Source organism: Erithacus rubecula (genome assembly GCF_903797595.1).
Source record: "Erithacus rubecula genome assembly, chromosome: 4".
In the NCBI taxonomy this organism is placed as follows: domain Eukaryota; kingdom Metazoa; phylum Chordata; class Aves; order Passeriformes; family Muscicapidae; genus Erithacus; species Erithacus rubecula.
In genome coordinates, this window is record NC_136686.1 from 63,560,634 (window position 1) to 63,579,630 (window position 18,997).

General features: G+C 39.1%; 1 protein-coding gene across 19 annotated transcripts in view; it reads right to left on the reverse strand.

Annotated features, from left to right (window-relative positions):
• Positions 1-18,997, reverse strand: part of CELF2 (CUGBP Elav-like family member 2) — a 536,651-nt gene that overhangs the window by 17,922 nt on the left and 499,732 nt on the right. For 12 of the 19 annotated variants that reach the window (XM_079304437.1, XM_079304439.1, XM_079304443.1 and 9 more), the window contains 2 exons: positions 18,595-18,729; positions 1,890-2,009 (listed from right to left, as the gene is read on the reverse strand). In XM_079304437.1, coding sequence (XP_079160563.1) covers positions 1,890-2,009; positions 18,595-18,729 — 255 coding nt within the window. Of the gene's footprint in view, positions 1-1,877; positions 2,010-18,594; positions 18,730-18,997 lie in introns of all 19 variants that reach the window. The other 7 variants (XM_079304441.1, XM_079304446.1, XM_079304442.1 and 4 more) reach the window with 1 other exon arrangement.

Genomic DNA, 18,997 nt, shown 5'->3' on the forward strand with positions numbered 1-18,997 from the left:
AGTACTTAACTATCATCAGCACCATGAGTACCAGAAGGTGATAATCAAATTCCCTTTTGAGAGAAACAGTGCCTTAATGCTGAGTTGTGTCATGGGAAAGCAGCTTCCCCTCTTTAGCTCTCTCTCATGTATGTATACACATAGACAGACATACCCACATACATTTTTTAAGCACTATACACATATCCATAGAAACATCCATGAAGAAGATCTGAGACTGCAGTCACTGTCAGTACAAGTCCATGGAAGCAATGGTGGCTTAGAACAAACTGAAATTTGGTACCAGGCTGTGAATACATCATTAATACTTCCAATGACACATGCAGATAAGTTTGCACAAACATCACCTCAAAATACTTGCTGAGAAAATGTAAACTGTGCTTGCAGCCTAGCAAGGGGTGCTAAAAGGAGTGAAACAGAAGGGTTCCCACACAATGAGCTCACAGGATTCACTCCTGCTTTGTTTTGGTACATTATGTTGGAGTGCTCCAGTGTGCCTGGGTTCTAGGTACTTGCAGAGGGGAAGGAGTGGGATGTCATATTTTGGTCTTGATATTGTGATTTCTTTTATACATCAAGTGAAGCACAATGACTGCTCATCAGAAAGAACATTTAATGGTTTATTACTCATGACAGGGTAGATCTCTTACTAAAGAGCTCACGAGAGGAGAGGAGGTAAGTTAGCTTTCTGTGCATGCCATTTCCAGTGGCTTGCTTCGACACTAATGGAATAAGAAAAAAGGAAACTAATGCCTGCCATTTTGGGACATACTCATTTTTCTTACATTGTCCTTGAGTTGTACTTAAAAAGAGGTTGTTTTGTGTGAAATGCACATGTCCTTGCCAGAAGCAAGTCCTGTTTTACACGAGACCCCATGCAACCATTCAACATTGCTACATGGACATCCATAAGCCCCCTTCCTTCCCAGCTCCCCACAATGCCAACCAGAGATCACAGAACAAAAATATTGGGTGAGCAGCCAAGTAACAGTGACAGAAAGGACATCATGCACAGCATCAGAGTGAGCAAGAGATACTGAGGAGGACATCCATTCCTGAGGGTACATTATGATGGTCAGGGACTGGCAATGACCAAATAGATTCCTTGCATTGCAAAAAGAAATGCAAGGAGCCAACAGCAACTAAAGAAAAAAAGAGGGAGGGGGACACTCTCTTCTGTTATAGGTAAAGGTGAAGTCATCATAGCAGAAACAATAATTAAAAAAAAATCCTTCTTCTTCAAGAAAATCTTGACCAAGACTAAGAACAAAGAAGAGTGTTCTAACAACTACTGGCATCTTCTTAGCTGGAGATGCCAGGGTTTGTTAAGATGTCATAGGATAGGTGTGCATGCTCTGGCATTACAGGTGACTGACTGCATGTTCTCCTACACTTGCCAATTAAAAGCCAAAGATTTGCTTTCATTTTTAAAGCATGTGGCTCTCAAGTCAATTACATAGTTCTTACAGATGTTTTAAAGGACTGCCTCTGTGGCAAACATCTTTCTTACCACTACATTTCTGAGTGTGGTTTTGTACATTGGGGTGATACACCTGTTGTCAGACTCCCTCAATGAAAAAGGAGCCTCTCCTATAACCTAGACAACCCAAATTCCCAGTGACAATTCTTTTACCTTCTGTATGTATTGCAAGAAGAGGAGTCTTTATGCAGGGACACAAGGAAATTCACTTTGCAGAATAAACTGTGTGAAACTAAAAGACTCCAGATAACTACACATGTAGTAGAAGTATGGAACTGAATCAACTTGACCCCCTTATTTGGTGTAGAGATTAAAAATCATATTATCACTTTACAGTTGATAGTTTTTGTGGCATGATTATTGGGGAAGGCTGTCCACCACAGCAATAAATACTCACTGTTTACGGTACCTGCTAGTGCATTAATATTATTCAGTCCAACAGTGGCTCCAGCCAGTCCTTGGAGAGTACCCAGAGAAGTCAAAGAATTCATGGCCGCACCAGCTGTGGAATTAGCAGTTGATGCAGCCACTGAAAGGAAAAAAAAAGCAAAGCAAAATTAAGGCAATTAAGTTTGTTTATTTTATTTGATCACAGAACAGCTTACAATCACACACAGGAGCACAACAGGGCTATTTGCAAGAAGGAAAAAGAAAATGAGACTAACAAGACCAGTCTTGTTCAAGACATTAGCAGTATGATTGTTCATAGGAAGAGTTGATGAGTCTAGAACTGCAAATACTAGATCACAAAATTCAGTAGTGTGCTATTATTTGCAAATATAATTTCAAACCAGTATGTATGGGATCAGACTTTCTCAAAAGTTTGCCAATCAACCTATGCTCTAGGGCACTGTATGAACTTCATTTAAAGACCAGAAGATAAGAGTAAGAAGAATGACCAGGCAAATACAAAATGTAACTACCATTCACATTATTGCAGGCTTTTATCCTGGCCTTAGTACATAGATAATCATGTATATGCACCCCTGTGATACTGTATGTATCCCCAAAAGCTCTCCCAGAGGGGAAAAGGTGGAAAAAATGTCCTTGATGCTACAATGTCAAGGGAATGATGAAGGTGGGTGAGATGAATCCATCTAAATTATGTGTTTAGGGAGAGATTCAATCTCTTGTCATAAAAAAGTAATAAAGAGTCATGATTTGGGATAGGTAGGGTGAACTAGAAATACCTGTCTGTCTCACAGAAGGGCCTTGAATAACCAGTAAAGATTAAATACTTAACTAACAGGTAGGTAAAGGTATAGCAAATGAATCACACTCCTAAAAGCTGCAGAAGCAATTAAGTTTTTAGCCCATCTCCTGAGCCCTACTTTTGTATATCAGCCATAAAGACTCCCTTTTGTCTTCCTGTTATAAAGTTCCATTATCTTTGGAAAGGTGAGCATTTAAAGTCAAAGTTTTGTTGATTATGCACACCATGTCTACAACCAGGCTTTTTTTGCTCCTATTCATTATCTAGCTATGAAATAGTTAAGACCACTTTTATTTGATGCTTTTTCAGGCTGTCAAACACATCAGATTACTCAGTGAACCCTCAAGAAAGTGAAGTCTCTAGAGCTGACAGGATCCAGTAAGGAAAGTAGGAGGTAACTTTTTCACTCTGTGGGTAAACCTTGAAGCTCTAACCTACAAATAACCTGCCTTTGCAACATTAAGACCCACTGAAGACAGGTTTTCACACTCTTGGGGCCTCAAAGTACAAGAAATATTCTTGCTGTGAGGCAAGAGAGATTTGCAGACTCTGTGGTGCAGTCCTTGTCTCTTAGCATCTGCAATGTTAACTCCAATAATTTTATATGTTGCAAACAGAAGCAGCTTTGATTATTCAATCTGTCCCCACAAAGCAATAACAATCCAATAATGTCTTTGATTTAAAAAGTAATTAAAAAAAAAGCAAGTAAAAAATTCCTTTTTTTTTTTTTTTGTTTTTTTAGATAATTTGGGCACCAACAGAGAAGAGAGGAAAAAAACAAAGTGAATTCCCTGTGACCAACAATGGTCTGTTTCTGTCAGTGTTCATTAGCAAATGATTTAAATGAAATATATAAAACTCAAATCTGAAGGATCTTATTAGTTTTGACTGGACTAAATTCCATCAATTTTCTGTTTTAGAGGATTATTACCATTTTCTCTTGAGGAAACACATGTAGTTAAGAAATGAGAGAAATGGGCACTAGGAAACTGCCTGTAAATTACATTAAAGCTGGGGGCAAATAGCTCCTGTGAACAAGAGCCATATGCTTATGGATTGTCAACACATCTGTTGGAGAAGGCAAAAAAAATATGCTTAAAACCTTCCCTCTTGTGCAACCCAGAATGAATTATGGAGGCTCTTATTACTGGCTGCTCAAACACATGCTCCAGGGATGGTCAGTATCCAGGCCAGCATCTCTTTTCTCCTTTTTTTGATATCAAGATTTTCTATTCCATCAGGCAAATAAAGAGCAGATGCCTCAGTGCTTTCTCCCACTTGAAGGTGCAATGCTGATTATCTAGTTTGCCTGAATAAAGACTTGGCACATACTCACTGTACAATACTGCTTGGAGCCCTGAAGCACCTCAGGAATGAGTGTTTTGTTGTTGTGGTATTTCTTTTTCTTAGCAGTGATCTGCCTCACAGTGGGATAATGCTCTTTCCTCCTTGACTTAATATTTCTTTGAGAAGAAATAAACTGAACACGTTGTGGGGTTTCCACCATCTTATTGAACAGGGGGTGAATAGAAATGAAGTCCTTTTTTTAGGGTGCTTTAGGGAGAGATCATGCAACCTCTGCATGAGAGACCCCACATTAATTATGACCTGCATGTATAAAATAAAGATGGAGACAATGATGAGCTAAAATATTTCCATAAAGGGGCCAGAAAAGGTCCAAAATATTAACAGAGGTGAAAACTTCTAACGAAATGCTGTATAAAATCAACAGATGAAGCAATGGCATGCCTTGTCCCTGAGAAATCTAAAGGAATATGAAAGAAAAGTTAAAAAGTCCTACAAGACAAGTGTGAAGGCTTAGACCAGCTGAAAGTTTTTCTTCTTGTGCTCCCAGATGAAATCCATCTGGAGACAAGGACAATGCTTCTCTTGTCCTTTGCCATTTTCTGCTTCCTTTCAACAAAAAAAATTGTAACATATATTAAACTGAAGGGAAAGAAGAAAAATCACATGCCTGTGGTAACAGCAAATGACTGCACTACTTTGGGGGAGCCTGTATAATTCTCTTGTGTCAGCAAAACTCTCAGGTTCCACAAATGCTCAGAGTAATGGCAAAGGAAAAATAATTCACTGTCAGAATACTTTCTATATTTATGTCTTTTAAGTTGTCCAGAAGACAAAAATAGATTGGCTACCTACATAATTTATAAATTGGGTTTTACCACGTTCCTCTGACACCAAATAAATGAAAAAAACCCAATAAATTTCACAACTCTATACCAGAACATTCACAGAATCACAGAATATGCTGAGTTGGAAGGGATCCACAAGGATCATCAAGTCCAACTCCTGTCCCTGCACAGGACACCCCATGAGTCACACCATGTACTTGAGAGCACTGCCCAAACACTTCTTGAACTCTGTCAGGCTCAGTGCTGTGACCACTGCCCTGGGGAGCCAGTTCAGTGCCCAGCCACCCTCTGGGTGAAGAACGTTTTCCTGATATCCACCCAAAACCTCTCCTGGCACAGCTTCAGGCCATTCTCTTGGGTCTTGTCACTGATTATCACAAAGAGGAGTTCAGTGCCTCCCCTCCTCTTATTGTGCTTCCTCCATTTTGCTGATGAAATTTTCACTATCTGCTCCAAGCTTCAAGCCAAGGCACTTGGACTTTGATTAATATATTCTTTGTCAGAGTCCTCTTTGATACAGAGAACATATATTTATTTGGAGTGGTTGCTCTACACAATACAGATATCTGTGTTTAACTAGTAATGCTGCACTCAAGGAGACTTTTAAGGGTGGAAGGAGCTAGCATTTTCAAATGTTCTCAAAACATTCACTTCTGCCTATAAATGGTTATAACACCTTTTGGGTTAGTGTTTTTTGGTTGGTTTTTTTTTTGTTTGTTTTTTTTTTTTTTTTTTTTTTTTTTTTTTTTTTTTTTTTTTTTTTTTTTTTTGCTTTGTTTTGTTTCTTTTAACTGAAATATGAACTAGCAATGAGCTATTTGTCTTTGAAATTTTAATTTAAATAACACTTCAACACAATTCCTAAAAACTATGCCAACCTAAAAAACCAACAGGAATTAGCATAGAAACTTTTGGCCATTCTTTTGGCTAGCTTGTGTCAATAGAGTCATAATGATTTACATCATCTGGATTTGCCTCAGCTGGAGAACTAGGTTCAGGATAACAGCATCTAGGAAAGGCAATGATGTGTAAATATTTCTTTGGCTTTGCTACACACCCTCTGGATGGAATTAATTTTCCCACCTTTGGCAGCTTTGTTGTTCGTTCAAGCTAGTCTAGTCAAAACTAGACTGTTTCTGAGACTTAAAAACCTACAATTCAGACACCTTACCTTTAGATTTCTATTTCAGGTTGGACTGGTTTTCACTAAAGACCATGTGGATGAGCTCAACTACCAGATGCTACTGGTGCCTTTCCCAGTTTTCCCTCAAACTTCTTGTGCTGCCCTGGATAAAGCCATTGCTATGATTTTTGTTGCAAGACTTTCTGCTTCCTCACAGTTGCTGCCTGTCTCTTAGAAAGCTGTATCTTGGAGACAGAGACACATTTTTGTCACACCTACTTACTTCCTACACCTCAGACCAAGGAGTGCCCTTGGTAGAGATTCTTGCCATACAGAAACCACAGACCTATGCTTGTCTGTAGTACAGCCTTGGGTAAGAACCACCCCTCTCCTGTCTCAGGCCAATTTATAAAGTGAATTGTAGAATCAGAGAATGGTTTGGAAGTTGGAAGGCATCTTTGAAGATGAGCAATGAGTAATCTTCAACTAGAACAGGTTGCTCAAAGCTCCATCCAACCTGACTGACTGTTTCCAGGGATGAGGCATCTGAGCAACCTGTGCTGGTGTCTCACCATCTTAATTTAAAAAAATTTCTTCCTTGTATCTATCTATCTATCTATCTATCTATCTATCTATCTATCTATCTATCTATCTATCTATCTATCTATCTACCATTTTTTAGTTTAAAAGCATTGCCCCTTGTATTTGTACAGACCCTTCTAAAAGGTTTGTCCTGATCTTTCCTGTAGCCCTCTTTTGAAAGGCTGCAATAAAGTCCCTGGAGCTTTCTCCAGACTGCACAGCCCCAGCTCCCTCAGCCTTTCCTCATAGGAGAGGTGCTCCATCTCATTGTTCATCTTCAGGAATCCTTTTCCCACAGTGGGGGTCAGGATCTAGGAAGGCTGCTGAAGACATAGAAATAAATAACCCACCCTCTGACTGTTGCACTGAAAGAAAGGACCTATTCCAATCACGTTTTACTTTGTTTTAGCAGAGAAATGGCAGTGTGTAGTCAGCCTCATTCTTTCCTTAATTTTTTTGGTAAATGTCTAAGTAAAAAAAAAAAATACAGTGACTTCTCAGCAAAGTCCTGTACCACAAAGCCCCTTGGATCTCTTGGAATCTCCCTACTATATGTGCTAACTTGGCACTATTTATGGGCAATGTAGAGTGTGCACTTCTCCATTGCTCTCCACTTTGTCCTGCTCCCTTCCTCCTCTGGAACAGATTATCCAGATTGCTCCAACTGTGTCCTTGGAGGTTTTTAAGACTTGTTTAGATCCAGCCCTGAGCAACCTGATCTCAAATGAGCAGGGACCTGACTGACCTCCCAACTTCAATCATTCTGTGGGAATTAGAGCAGAGTAGGAGAAAGGTAGAGAAAGTCAGCTCACACTAGAGCAGAATGAAAGAAGGCTGAAGAATGAAGGTGTATTGAACAGCAGAACCAATTTCTGTTCTTGGGTTTGTTTGCAGAAACAGAGGTTGACCTTAATTATGCTAACTCTCATCTGTGGTTTTCATTCTAGGCTGCCACAACTACACTGTGTGGGTGAGGTTTCTAGGGCCCAACCTACATCTAACAGAAGTTCTGACGTTGGATCTTTCCTTGAGGTTTTAGATTCCTCTTAGATTCAGCAATGTGCAACAGAAAATAAAACCACAGTAGAAGAATGTAAGGAAAGGATATAAAGAAATCATACAAAGAGAGTAAAAGTGATAAAAAAAAATATTCTAATAGTTTCTCAGTCAGCAACAGAAAAAATTGTAAGAGTTTATCAGAGAATTATAAGACAAAATAACAAAAAAATTTAACCCAAAGTAGAAATCTCTAATTTTAGCCAGCTGAATTTAAAATCTTTGTTTAGTACACAAAATCTCCTGGGTAAACAAAATATGTCTTTGTCCCTTGCTTAGTCCAAGAGGGATAATAAAGCTAAGAGACAACACTGGATTTAAGGATAATCAGATTATGGCTGTGTTCTCTGTTTTCTTTCTAATCTTCAGCTGCAATAACCAATGATGTTTGGAACTGTGTCTTCAAAACTCTGTCTAAACATGAGGAACATCTGCTGGCCTGACTGAAAGACTAAAGATATTGGACAAAGTTTTGTTGTGTTGGACAAAGTTTGTGCAAAGCTTCTGACTTTGGTTTATATGATCTTAGTTTTGTGGTGGTACTCTCTTAAACAGGGAATGGTACCCAGCTGTAGAAGGCTCTCATGTAGATGGGAGTCTGGACTATCAGCCTGGAGTTAGGAGGGATTCTGCACAGATCTGATCTTATATATTTAAGGTCAACTGATTAAGGTGTGTTACCTTTGTGTAGCACAAACACCAACTGGTTGTTTTGAAGAGATGGAGGGCACAGAATTTTTTCCTGAACACACAAATGAAATGTCTTATGGAAAAGGGGAATGATTCAAATATAGTAATGCTGGAGCTGATGAAATGAGGATTATAAACAGTGTGGGGGAGAAGTGAGCAAGTCAATCATGATGCCCATGTGACATTGCTCTCAGGAATTTGCACTGGTGTTTCTGGCTGAAATGAGCACATTCTATGGGCTCTGACTGCAGAAGGAACATTTTAAAGGGGAAGAATAATTAAGCAATGACAGAGGCATCATCATTATTAGATAATCACAACCCAGGGGCATTAGCAAACGTTGAGTGTCTCTAATCCCATGAGGTCTAATTATTCTGTGATAATAACCACACCTCCAAGTTTTAATTTATTCTTGTGGAGAAACTGGAGGGGGAGGGAGAGAAATGGGGGCAATTTAATATTTTTTGCTAAAAGAAGATGCAGTTGGCCTTTCACTAGGGCTCATCAGTATTCTAATCTAACTAGCATGTGTGATTGGCATTAAATTGTCTGCCCTTTGTGCTGATCTCCAGCCCATCCAAATATCCACCCTTGCACAAACTGGTGGCCTCTGTTACTAACAGTACCAGCAGGCTCTGGTTCTATTTCTCAGGGCAGATTTTGGCAAAGGTGAGGTAGATTTTCCTGGTCTGGAGAGGTGCATTTTCCATAAGATCCTCTGACTAGCACATTGCCATTGGTATGGAGAAATAAATAAAAAACTTGCACGTTTTCTGGTATCTCAGAAATGCTGTCTGACATGTCAAAAAGGAAGATTCTAGGAAGTTTAAGTGCTTTGCTTGTGCTTGGATAGGATAAAATTAAAGTGACAGATGCACTCCAGGGAAGAGCACCAGAAAAGCAAGAGAGCAAGAAGGAGTCAGGGGAAACAAGAATGACAATATAGAAAGACATATACCAATATCACAGCCATTCTCCAATAAGTCAGTGCCCCTCTGCTTCTTCATTACTCACAGGTGAACTGTGCCCATGAAAAATTTTCCATTTCTTCACATGGAACAGGGAAAGAGAAGCAACATTGAGCAAAGGATGAAGGGAGAACACCATGCACTCAATATATGGTCTCTTTTTTGTGTTTGTGTGAATGCTTGTGCAAATGAGAGAAAGCATGGCACAGAGGGAGAGAGAGGAAGGAGTCTTTCCCCATGGTGATCCTTCTGGTTCTGGCTTGCTGAAAACAGGTTTATACTTTATGAAGTCCTTTTTGAACACTGACTTATACAAGAATTTAAAAAAACACAGAAAACATAAAGAGGTGAACCAATACATTCAAATTTTTTGCAAATTCAGAAGCCAAGGCCTTCAACAATGGGAGAATAACTTTAGGCTCATAAAAGCATACTATTCAGCACTGCATGGGTTTTTGAGAGCTAAGAAAGCTTGGGAGAAGCAAAAATCAGGGACCCTCATTTCAATCACTTCTTTATGTCAACACTTAACTTGACATTTATGATTGTCATGAAATTACAGTATCTACATCATGGACCTTCCACAGCAGTGCAAACAAGGAGGAGAAAACAGAGCATGCAAAGGTACTACAAGTATGGCAGACAAACTTACTAGTTGGTTATTTTTGTAGTTTTCTAATCCCTTGTTCCATGATTTCCCCCCAAACCTATTTATTTAGCAAAATGTACATTAACAAACAAGGGCATGCCTTCATGAATTTAGGCTGGTTTTTTGAATCTTAGTGTTTAAGGGCACATTTTCCTATGGGATTTTAAAGATGAAGAGAGAGTAAAAAGCAAGTTAATGTTCTGAGCCAATTCCATGCTGATGTTTTGTTGAAATGCATTTCTTGGTGAAGACCATCCACCTCTAGAGAAAACTACAAATTGTACCTCAATACTGTGCCTGCAACACGTTGTCCATTCTCCCCAGCACACCACAATGATAAACTGCCTTTGGTTTTGGGTGGCAAGTAGTTTAGAGTGTCTCAGGAACAGAATAATAATGCACAGTGGACTGGCTTGAATTCAGCTTCATAGCTGACCATGGCACATCTGCAACCGTAACTCTAACTGAAATCAAACCAAATTCAATCACCACAATATGAGGAAAACAAAGAATTACTGAGCACTTATGACTCTGTTTTACTCAGTGGGGCCAAGGGCTGTGGCTGTGCTCATTGAAGCACCACTGAGTTCACATCAAAGCCATTTCTACAGGGAACTTCCAGCTGTGCTCTCATGTTTATTACAGCTATCTCACACAATTTGGAGCGGGCTATTGTTCAGAGATGCATGCCCCGATGCTGAAATGACCTCCATGTGGAGCCACTTCACAACACAGCCACTCATAAATCACTTTGCAAAGAATTTCTGATCTAAAAATCAAGAAGGCTCTACTGAGGCCAGGATCTGCTGCCTGGAGTACAGGTCCCTTCAGATGGCCCCTGGTGTGCCTGCAACATCTTTGACACACTTTCAGCACTAAGCATAGACAAACAACATGCAGTAGCATCTCTCCATAAATAAAAATAAAAAAAGAGTGTCAGTAGAGTCCAAGGCTGTCATTCAAAGAAAGCAATGTTTTTGTTCTACAAGTGCTTACCACGTGCATATATACCAATTCAAATTCTAGTACATGGGAGAGGATGGCCTGGTTCCTCTTCTTTTTCACCTCTCTCATATATTTGTCTTAAGATCAGGTAAACAGTCCTTGGGAGGTGTTTGTCTTTCCATTGCAGCAAGATGTTTCTAAAAGACTTGTTTCCTTCAGACACTTAGGAATCCTATCCATGGTATTTTAGAATACAGATGAGCTAAACTACATATTGAAAATTTGAGTTTGTGGTTAAGTGAGTTATGAATCCTGAAGGTGCATGCAATTATTTCCATGTCAGATGGGTTTCTAAGTGGGGTGTGCAAGCACAACCTTATTGCAATAGCACATGCACAAAATGCAGTTGTTCAGCCCTGGGAGCTGCAGAACTTTAAGGATTATCTTGCCTCATGTAAAATTACTCAGCCAGGTCCTTTGCAGACCATTTGCAAAGTCATATTGAGTTCACTATGACACTGGTTCTTTTCATCCATATTACACATTTTTGTTCTGCTAACAGCAAAAGCAGTTGAGGGTTTACTTTACTTGGTTTTAAACTCATGCATTTGTTTGGACATTGCATAAAATAATGCAGTATGCCCATATTCAAGCAACTAGTTCTTTTGAGAGAATGCTAAAACAATTAGGGCAAGATATTAAAAATAATAAAAAATAGAATAAAATTAAGATTTTTTAAAAAATTCTTATTCTTTACTATTAATTATCATTTTTCTGCCTTGGGTAAACAGACCAGGATTATCCATGGACACAAGCACAATCCAGTAGGATTGAAGGAACAGTGTTGGCAGTAGTTGGAAGCTCCTTCAAATGCATGAGTTTTTCTAAGATTTACATTATTTCCTGGGTATTATGAACTGCAGCATTTTCTGGGCTTGTAACTTCTTGTAAGATATATTACATATAAGCTCACATATCTACCTGTATAGGCAAGCTGATACTATCATCTTTCTTTAGTGGAAACAACCCTGAATGAACTTCAAATAATGCTTCCAACAGAAAGAAGAAAAGCTTTCTTTTTTTTTACAAACTGGGATTCTTGTAGCTTGAAATAGAGATTAAGAGTGGGGTAGAGAGATACTTACAAAATATAATGTATTATACGTGTTATTTGTATACTGCAAGCAAAGTAAATCCTGAAATGTGCTAAGGCAATGGATTTAATACTTTAGGAAGATGATAATGTAATAATGTTTAAAAAACAAACATGTCTCCTGTTGAATTAGATCCTACTAATCCATGGTTTAGTACTGTATGCTGCTTCCTGAAAGGAAAAAAACAAACCTAAAAAAAATTAACTAGCACAATGCTTGATTGAAAATATGTCTATGTTTCTGTCCTTTGGTATTAAATGGAATTCTGAGGAAACAGCTGGAGATTTCTGTGCCAAAATTTTCTGTGCATAAATTGATAATGTTGATTCTAAAACAGATAAGGAGCTTTGCCAAAATGACCCCTACAGTTGTCAGGCAGCCTCACACTGCTCACAAGGCAGCTCTGCCCACCCTGAGCCCATTCAGTGGCTGAGCCTCCCTGAAATCCTTCAGGCTGCAGGGATGCACCTGCTCAGAAACCCTTCTGAGAGGAGAATGTACAAAGACCTGCTACATTTTATGGACAAATATGCAAACAGCAAACTGGGGGCCTGTCTGCTGCCACCAGCATCCTTCAGGTTATCACTGGCTCATTTTTCCAATGAGGACACCAGGGAGAGTCAGTGCTGATCCAGGGAGGCTCCATATGAATCCATCACCTCTCCTTTTACTGTACTGGCACTCTGGGAGATTCTTGGCCACAAGTCCCACTCTTTTCTCCTTTAGTCATTTAGGACATATTGAAGCATTATTAAGAATACAAATATAAGTCAAAAAATACATGCCCAGTTTCCTGTTTCTGGCTCCAACTTGTGTTTGCATGCCTGATTAAGGGTGGCCTAATTATCAGATGGGCTTAGTACCAATATATCTCTCCAAGAAGCAGCATAATCTCTGGGCAGTAAGAACAGTCAAAATCAATTCACTGATTGAGGAGCCTAACCACAGGAACTTATCACCATGTGTGTAATACCAGCTGACACACAACAGTTCAGAAATTTACTTGTCCTGTCACAAATCTCCTTGAGCTCTGCAGTCCAATAACAGGCACTGGGATGTGGGCGTGCTAAAGCAAGATTTTTTTCCACAACTTCCTTGAAAATATATTCTTTTACAATATTGGTGCTGAGATGAAAGTTAAGGTATTGAAATTCTCTGTCCTCCAAGCACTAAGATAACAAGGTGATTTATATAACTGGACTAAAATGCAAAATTTTAAAACATACACTTGGGTTAAGTGTGTGTACTGTACATACACTGTATTTTAAAATCTTTATTTAAGCTATGTCTTATATTTGTCAACTATATCTTTATCCTAAAATTAATGAAAATTATACCAGGGAAGTTTTTCTATGTTCTGCAAAACTAATAAAGCTTATTTTAAATGATTGTACAATAATGGAACATGCATTAATTCACATGGAATGGCACAAAAATAATCAATTTGCACTACAGCATGATGAGTGCCATTCTGCATTGTAAACCAATCTTTTTCAACATGAAACATCTATTTCAATTCAGTCTTTAGCAATTGTCAGACCTTCCTCCACACCTACTGGTAGGGTTATTTTTGGATCATCCTGGAAGCAAATCACAACTATCTCAGTGGGTGCACTGGCCTCTAACAAAATGTCACGGTGGCAGCCTTGCACCACTGATTGGAGAAAAACGTATTGCACTGAAGTGAACAAAAAGCAAATCTTCTAAGAATGGTTATTTGAACATTCTTCACTGCTTCTCAGCTGAGGCATCTTGTATATTCTATAAAATCTCTACCATTTCAACAACTGTGCTCACAACATGAACACCTTCAGCTAACAAAGACAATCTTCATACTAGATTAGGGGGTAGAGAAAATAATGAGCCACGGATGATAGCTGTAAGTTATAATTCTCTGCTTTGAGCAGAGGAAAAGAAAGAATTAATTCTTACAGGAAAAGCAGTGTAATTTTTTTTTTCTTTTTCAGTTTATTCTATACTTCACAGTCTTCCTTTTTTTTTGGGACTGTTATTCTTCAATGTCAGCATCTGTCTGAAAATGAGTATTTTTAGACCTTTGTGCTTAGGAGAATTCTTTTTTTTTTTTCAGTTTAAGAGTTAATGGCTGAATACTGACATAATATGACAAAAGCCGTGCTGGATTTTAGGATGTCATTAAAGGAAAAAGTCTCACTTTCTCAATTTTTACCCTATCAGTATTTTTCCCCCAAATATTTCTACTTAGGTATACACAGCAGATAAACCTAAAGAGTTTTTTACTGAAGCATGAATAGCTAGTGTGAATAAATAATAATTTAGAGAATCAAATAATCATGAGAATGTCATGGAAAATGAAGGCTCCTAAGTCTGAAACTGAATTAGCTTCTGGTTTAGCAGTTCTATCCCCCCACAGCTCAGAATTTATATTGTGTATGTTCATGCAGATAAATCTGGATATATAATTAGATGCTTAGTCTCTTCATTTACATATAATGGGGCTTTTCTACTGGTTACTGAAACAAACATTTATGCATGAATTTGAAGAAACAAAACTGAAATGATCTCACAGAGGCTGTGGAATCTCCATCCTTGGAGCTACTCAGACCTTGACTGCACCAGCCTGCCCTGAGTGACATTTTACAGTGCTGCTTAGCCTGGTGCCACCCAGTCAGAACACACGTTATTACCCCTGGGAAAATTGGGGTAGTGGGTCAACTGAGGGAAATTAAATGTCAGACAGTGTAAGAGACACATACTTTGATCCTGAGCTTGTATGCTTTTCCTCCACATCCACCTCCAGGCATTGCCACCACCCACAGAATGACCCCACAGCTCTGCAGGCTCTGGGGCAGCAGCCTCCCTTTGCTCAATGATCCTTTTACAGGATGCAAATTTCCAGATCCACCCCCAAAGACAGCTGAGACAAACTGGGTGAGAAAAACCTGGAGTCAGGTAAAAGCTCCCCCAGCCCAAATCCTTGTGTTATGAAATGCCACAGGTACCTGCCTTTAAAACAGTGTGAAATAGTACTGGTACCTGTCTTCAAAACAGAAAAATATCCTAAGCAAGTGAAATGAAAATAAAGTGAAGAATTAATTAACTAAATAGAGGTGATTAAAGTAAATAAAGGAAACAATTATCATATCAAAATAAAAGACAAGAAAGATGATTAAATGAGTCTTCAAAAGACCCATGAGAAACTCATGAAAGTCATAATATGCCTTTACCTGGTTTGCGGTCTTTCATGATTTCATTTTAATTTTTATTCACTACCATCTGATAATTGTAAGAAACAGTTACTTTAACCATAGGCAATTTAAACCATTTAAATTTTTTTTCCAAGGCCAAGAGACAAAAGAACCTATTTATTGCCTGAGGGGATTTTTACTAAAATGAAAGCTTAATCTTTCATGTTTTTTTAAGCAAAGGCTTTTAAAAAATCATTTCTAACAATGCTGTAGGGAGACACTTCCATGGGTATGCAAAATTGAAATTATAAATTTACAATTATAAAAAAATTAATAGTTTGGGGGATTGTATTGTCTCTGTTCTTTCTGAATGAATACTCTTTCAAGCTTAAGAGAAAGTATTTAGCACATGGAGGAGAACGAGTGTCCTTTGACTCTCTAGAGGTCAAAGCTGTTTAGTCAGAATGTGTGGGAGAAAGAGCACTGGAGTTTAATTTGTTTGGAAATCCTCAAATATCAGATGTCCTGCTGGCTCCTCACTTCCTGGCCTGTTTCCCTGTGCTGCCAATGCACTGAAGTTGGCCTGGCCACTATCTCCTCTAGGGTGGTGCACTGATGGCTGCTAAAGCTTATCTATGTAAAATAAAGCTTCAAGATGAATTTTGACTGAAACAACCATTTTGGGGCTCTTATGACACATGTTTACAAAGCACAGAAGAGCTCTTGGTCAAAGATTGATTCAGGGGAGATCTTCAGGGGAGATATATCTGGCTGGAAGCATGGATTATGTGTCTGCCATGGTTCAAGGCATCCTGGAAGTACAACTTATGCCCATCTCCATTCTGTGCAGTATTTTGCCCTTAAAAACATCTAGAGAAGGATTAAATTTAAGCATCTACCTTTGCACTGCCCCAAATGTGGGCTGCTTTCTCAACTAAGAAATATTAATTTAATGCATTATCTGGAGAGATGCAAACATTTCTTCCTGGGCTTAGTGCAGGCTTGGAAATCAGACAAAATAATTTACACTTACGAAACACAACAAACTGAAGTGTTCTATTAAAGGAAAACTAGACCAAAAAAATACCCTTAAGGCCTCCAAACATCCACACACTGAAAGGCAGATTTAAATGTTTTCTGCCAACATATTTCAAGTTTTAGTGGAAACGCTCTGAGCTACTATGAAAAGCTTTATCCCACTAAATTCATTTTCCATGGAACAGAGAAAAATCATTGAAGATATTATTCAGGTTTACAAAATATGTAATAGGGTGGAGAATGTGGAACCAGATAAGGAAGGTTAAACTGAAGAACATTTTAACAAGGCTTGATTTTAGGTTGGTTGTGCAACATAAATAGGTCAGTGGAACTATCAGAGATTTTTCAAGCTGTCTAATATTAGAAACACCTGTGTACAGGTACCATCTATGAGACTTTCAAAGGCAACTGGCATTCTCAAGACACTATTTGAAAGGCTAAATGTCCAAATTTTTTTGAAAATCATGTAAGTTCAATGTGCTAGTCAAAATCCTTAACCTTTTTGGAAAAACCCCTGGTATCTGCTCTACAATACCACCCTGAGCAATAGGAAGCTCTGGTTACCCCAAAGATATATCTGCCCAGCCCAGTGGGAGCACCTGTCTACCAAGGGGCTCTGCAGACCTGGGCATCAGATAAAACAACCTCCCAGGCACTCAGGGAGCCTCCAGATCAAAAGGGAACAGCAAATCAGACAGGCTGGAGAAGAAGACTGTGTTGGAGATGGAAAGAGAGAAATGTGGGCCTTAAGGTTTGTGTGTACATGGCAAAACAAAGTGCACAACAGGAACATTCTGGTGCCACTGTGCTGCAGAGCAGCAAAGAAAAAGGGAGTTAATTCCCAGCCCCTCTGCCCCACAGTGAAGTGCACTGAGTTGACCTGGAAACTCTTGTCAGTTTGGGCCAAGATATGTTGTGTGTGTCTTGGGAGGACAAGGCTGCTCAGACATTTATCAGCTAAACTGCAGAGATGTCACAGAGCATGCATGCAACGTTTCTGCTTCTATAAATGGGTGGCATTTAGACAGGTGTAACATGGAAACACTGACACTGGGAATAGTCTTTTGCAAAGTACTAAGTCCCAGTTCCAGGACAGAGGGAAGAGATTGCTCAGGTTTAAAAAAAAACACTTCAGCAAGCCAAAATTATTTTCACCCAACCTGCTTCTCAGAGATGTTGCTAATGAATATTATTTTTAGGTCAAGATGAGACTCATGCCAAAAACAGGAAAATTATGCACAAACTTCATACTAGCCAAGCTTATTTCCATTTAACCTCTGTCCCAAACAAACAATAAAACTGTAATATAATGGGAGCCCTGGCCAGCACTAACACCCAGCACCACACTCAGTCCCAGTTCTATTGTGCAGTGAAGACTGTTTTCCTTACTGATGAGCTCAAACAGTCTGCCATGAATTACTTTTTCATGGGGGATAAATACACACTTAAACAAGATTAAACACAAATGTTCTTTAGTGGTGTCTAAAATAATATGAATGTTTTTTAGAACAGCAATAAACACACTTCATGATGCAAATAATTACACCCTGCAGCCTTTATGTAACAATAAGTGGCCAGATTCTCTACTCAGCTATATCACTGTAAACCCAGAGTAACTACACTGAATCAACATCTCTCTCTGTGGATTCTAGAGATCCTGAAGTGTTACCTAAGTCTGAATTTGTCCCAGTTTCTCTCTAGGATTTTGGAGACACGAGACACACATGGCTGGAAATCCACATGGTGGTCATGGAGGCATTTCCACCTCTTATCCTGGCCCTTTTGCCCCCATAAATCTGGCTTCTGCTCAGTGTAATAAAGTCAGAATCTGGCTGTGTATTCCTTGTGTCATGTCACTTCTGTAACTGTGTACTCAGGACCAAAAGAAAGCTCAACTGAGATGCAGCAAGAGAAGGGAAAAATAAAAAGGACTTTAGAAAAATTCATGAAGGGCAAAGGCAATACGTGCATGTGATGGGAATCAAAGATCAGTACCTGGGGGATTAAAACAAACCACCTCAGCTGATTTTCCTTTGGATGGGAAGGATTTGGTCATGTTCTGAATTGTTTGTGAAAAGTTAATTTTATCTTGAGTTTCCCATGCAATTGTAATTTTCACGAAGAGTTTTTTAAGATGGGTCTGTTAAGCTTTAATGGCCCCTGAAATGAATCTGGAAAGGTGAACTTGTCCACATTGAACCACTTGAAAAAGCAGTTATTTGCTTGAAACAAAACAAAAATGTAGTCAGCTATTACAGGCTCTTCACAATTTACACGAGCACGGAACTTACGACACAACACGGGATCAGCATTTTAACAACCACCTTCCCCTCGAGGCCCATGTTTGTGTGCTGGAAGCAGGAACTCTGCTCTTACCAGGACTTGTGAGGGCTCCCAGAGCACCAGTCGTTGTGGAGAGAGGGTTTGCATTGGTGGTGGTAGCTGAGGTCTGGGCGGCGGCTGCTGCGGCTGCTAAAGTTGCCAAATTCTGTAATTGTAAAGCGTTCATGCCTATGTGGAGAAGCAATAGGGTTAATTAAAACAGGCAATAATCATCATAACCATAATCATAATCATCTAAAAGTGCTGTTTTCAATGGTCATGGAGCTTGGGGTGTACCTTGCCAATAAACTTGATTCTTTTCATTCCCAAGACATCTATAATCTCAAACCACCTCTTGCAGTTCCTGAGTATTTCTCATCTTTCTACCCTGGAGTTGAGAGAATGCACCAAAGGCACCAGCCTATACTTCAGGAAAATTAAACCTGGTTTGTGCTTC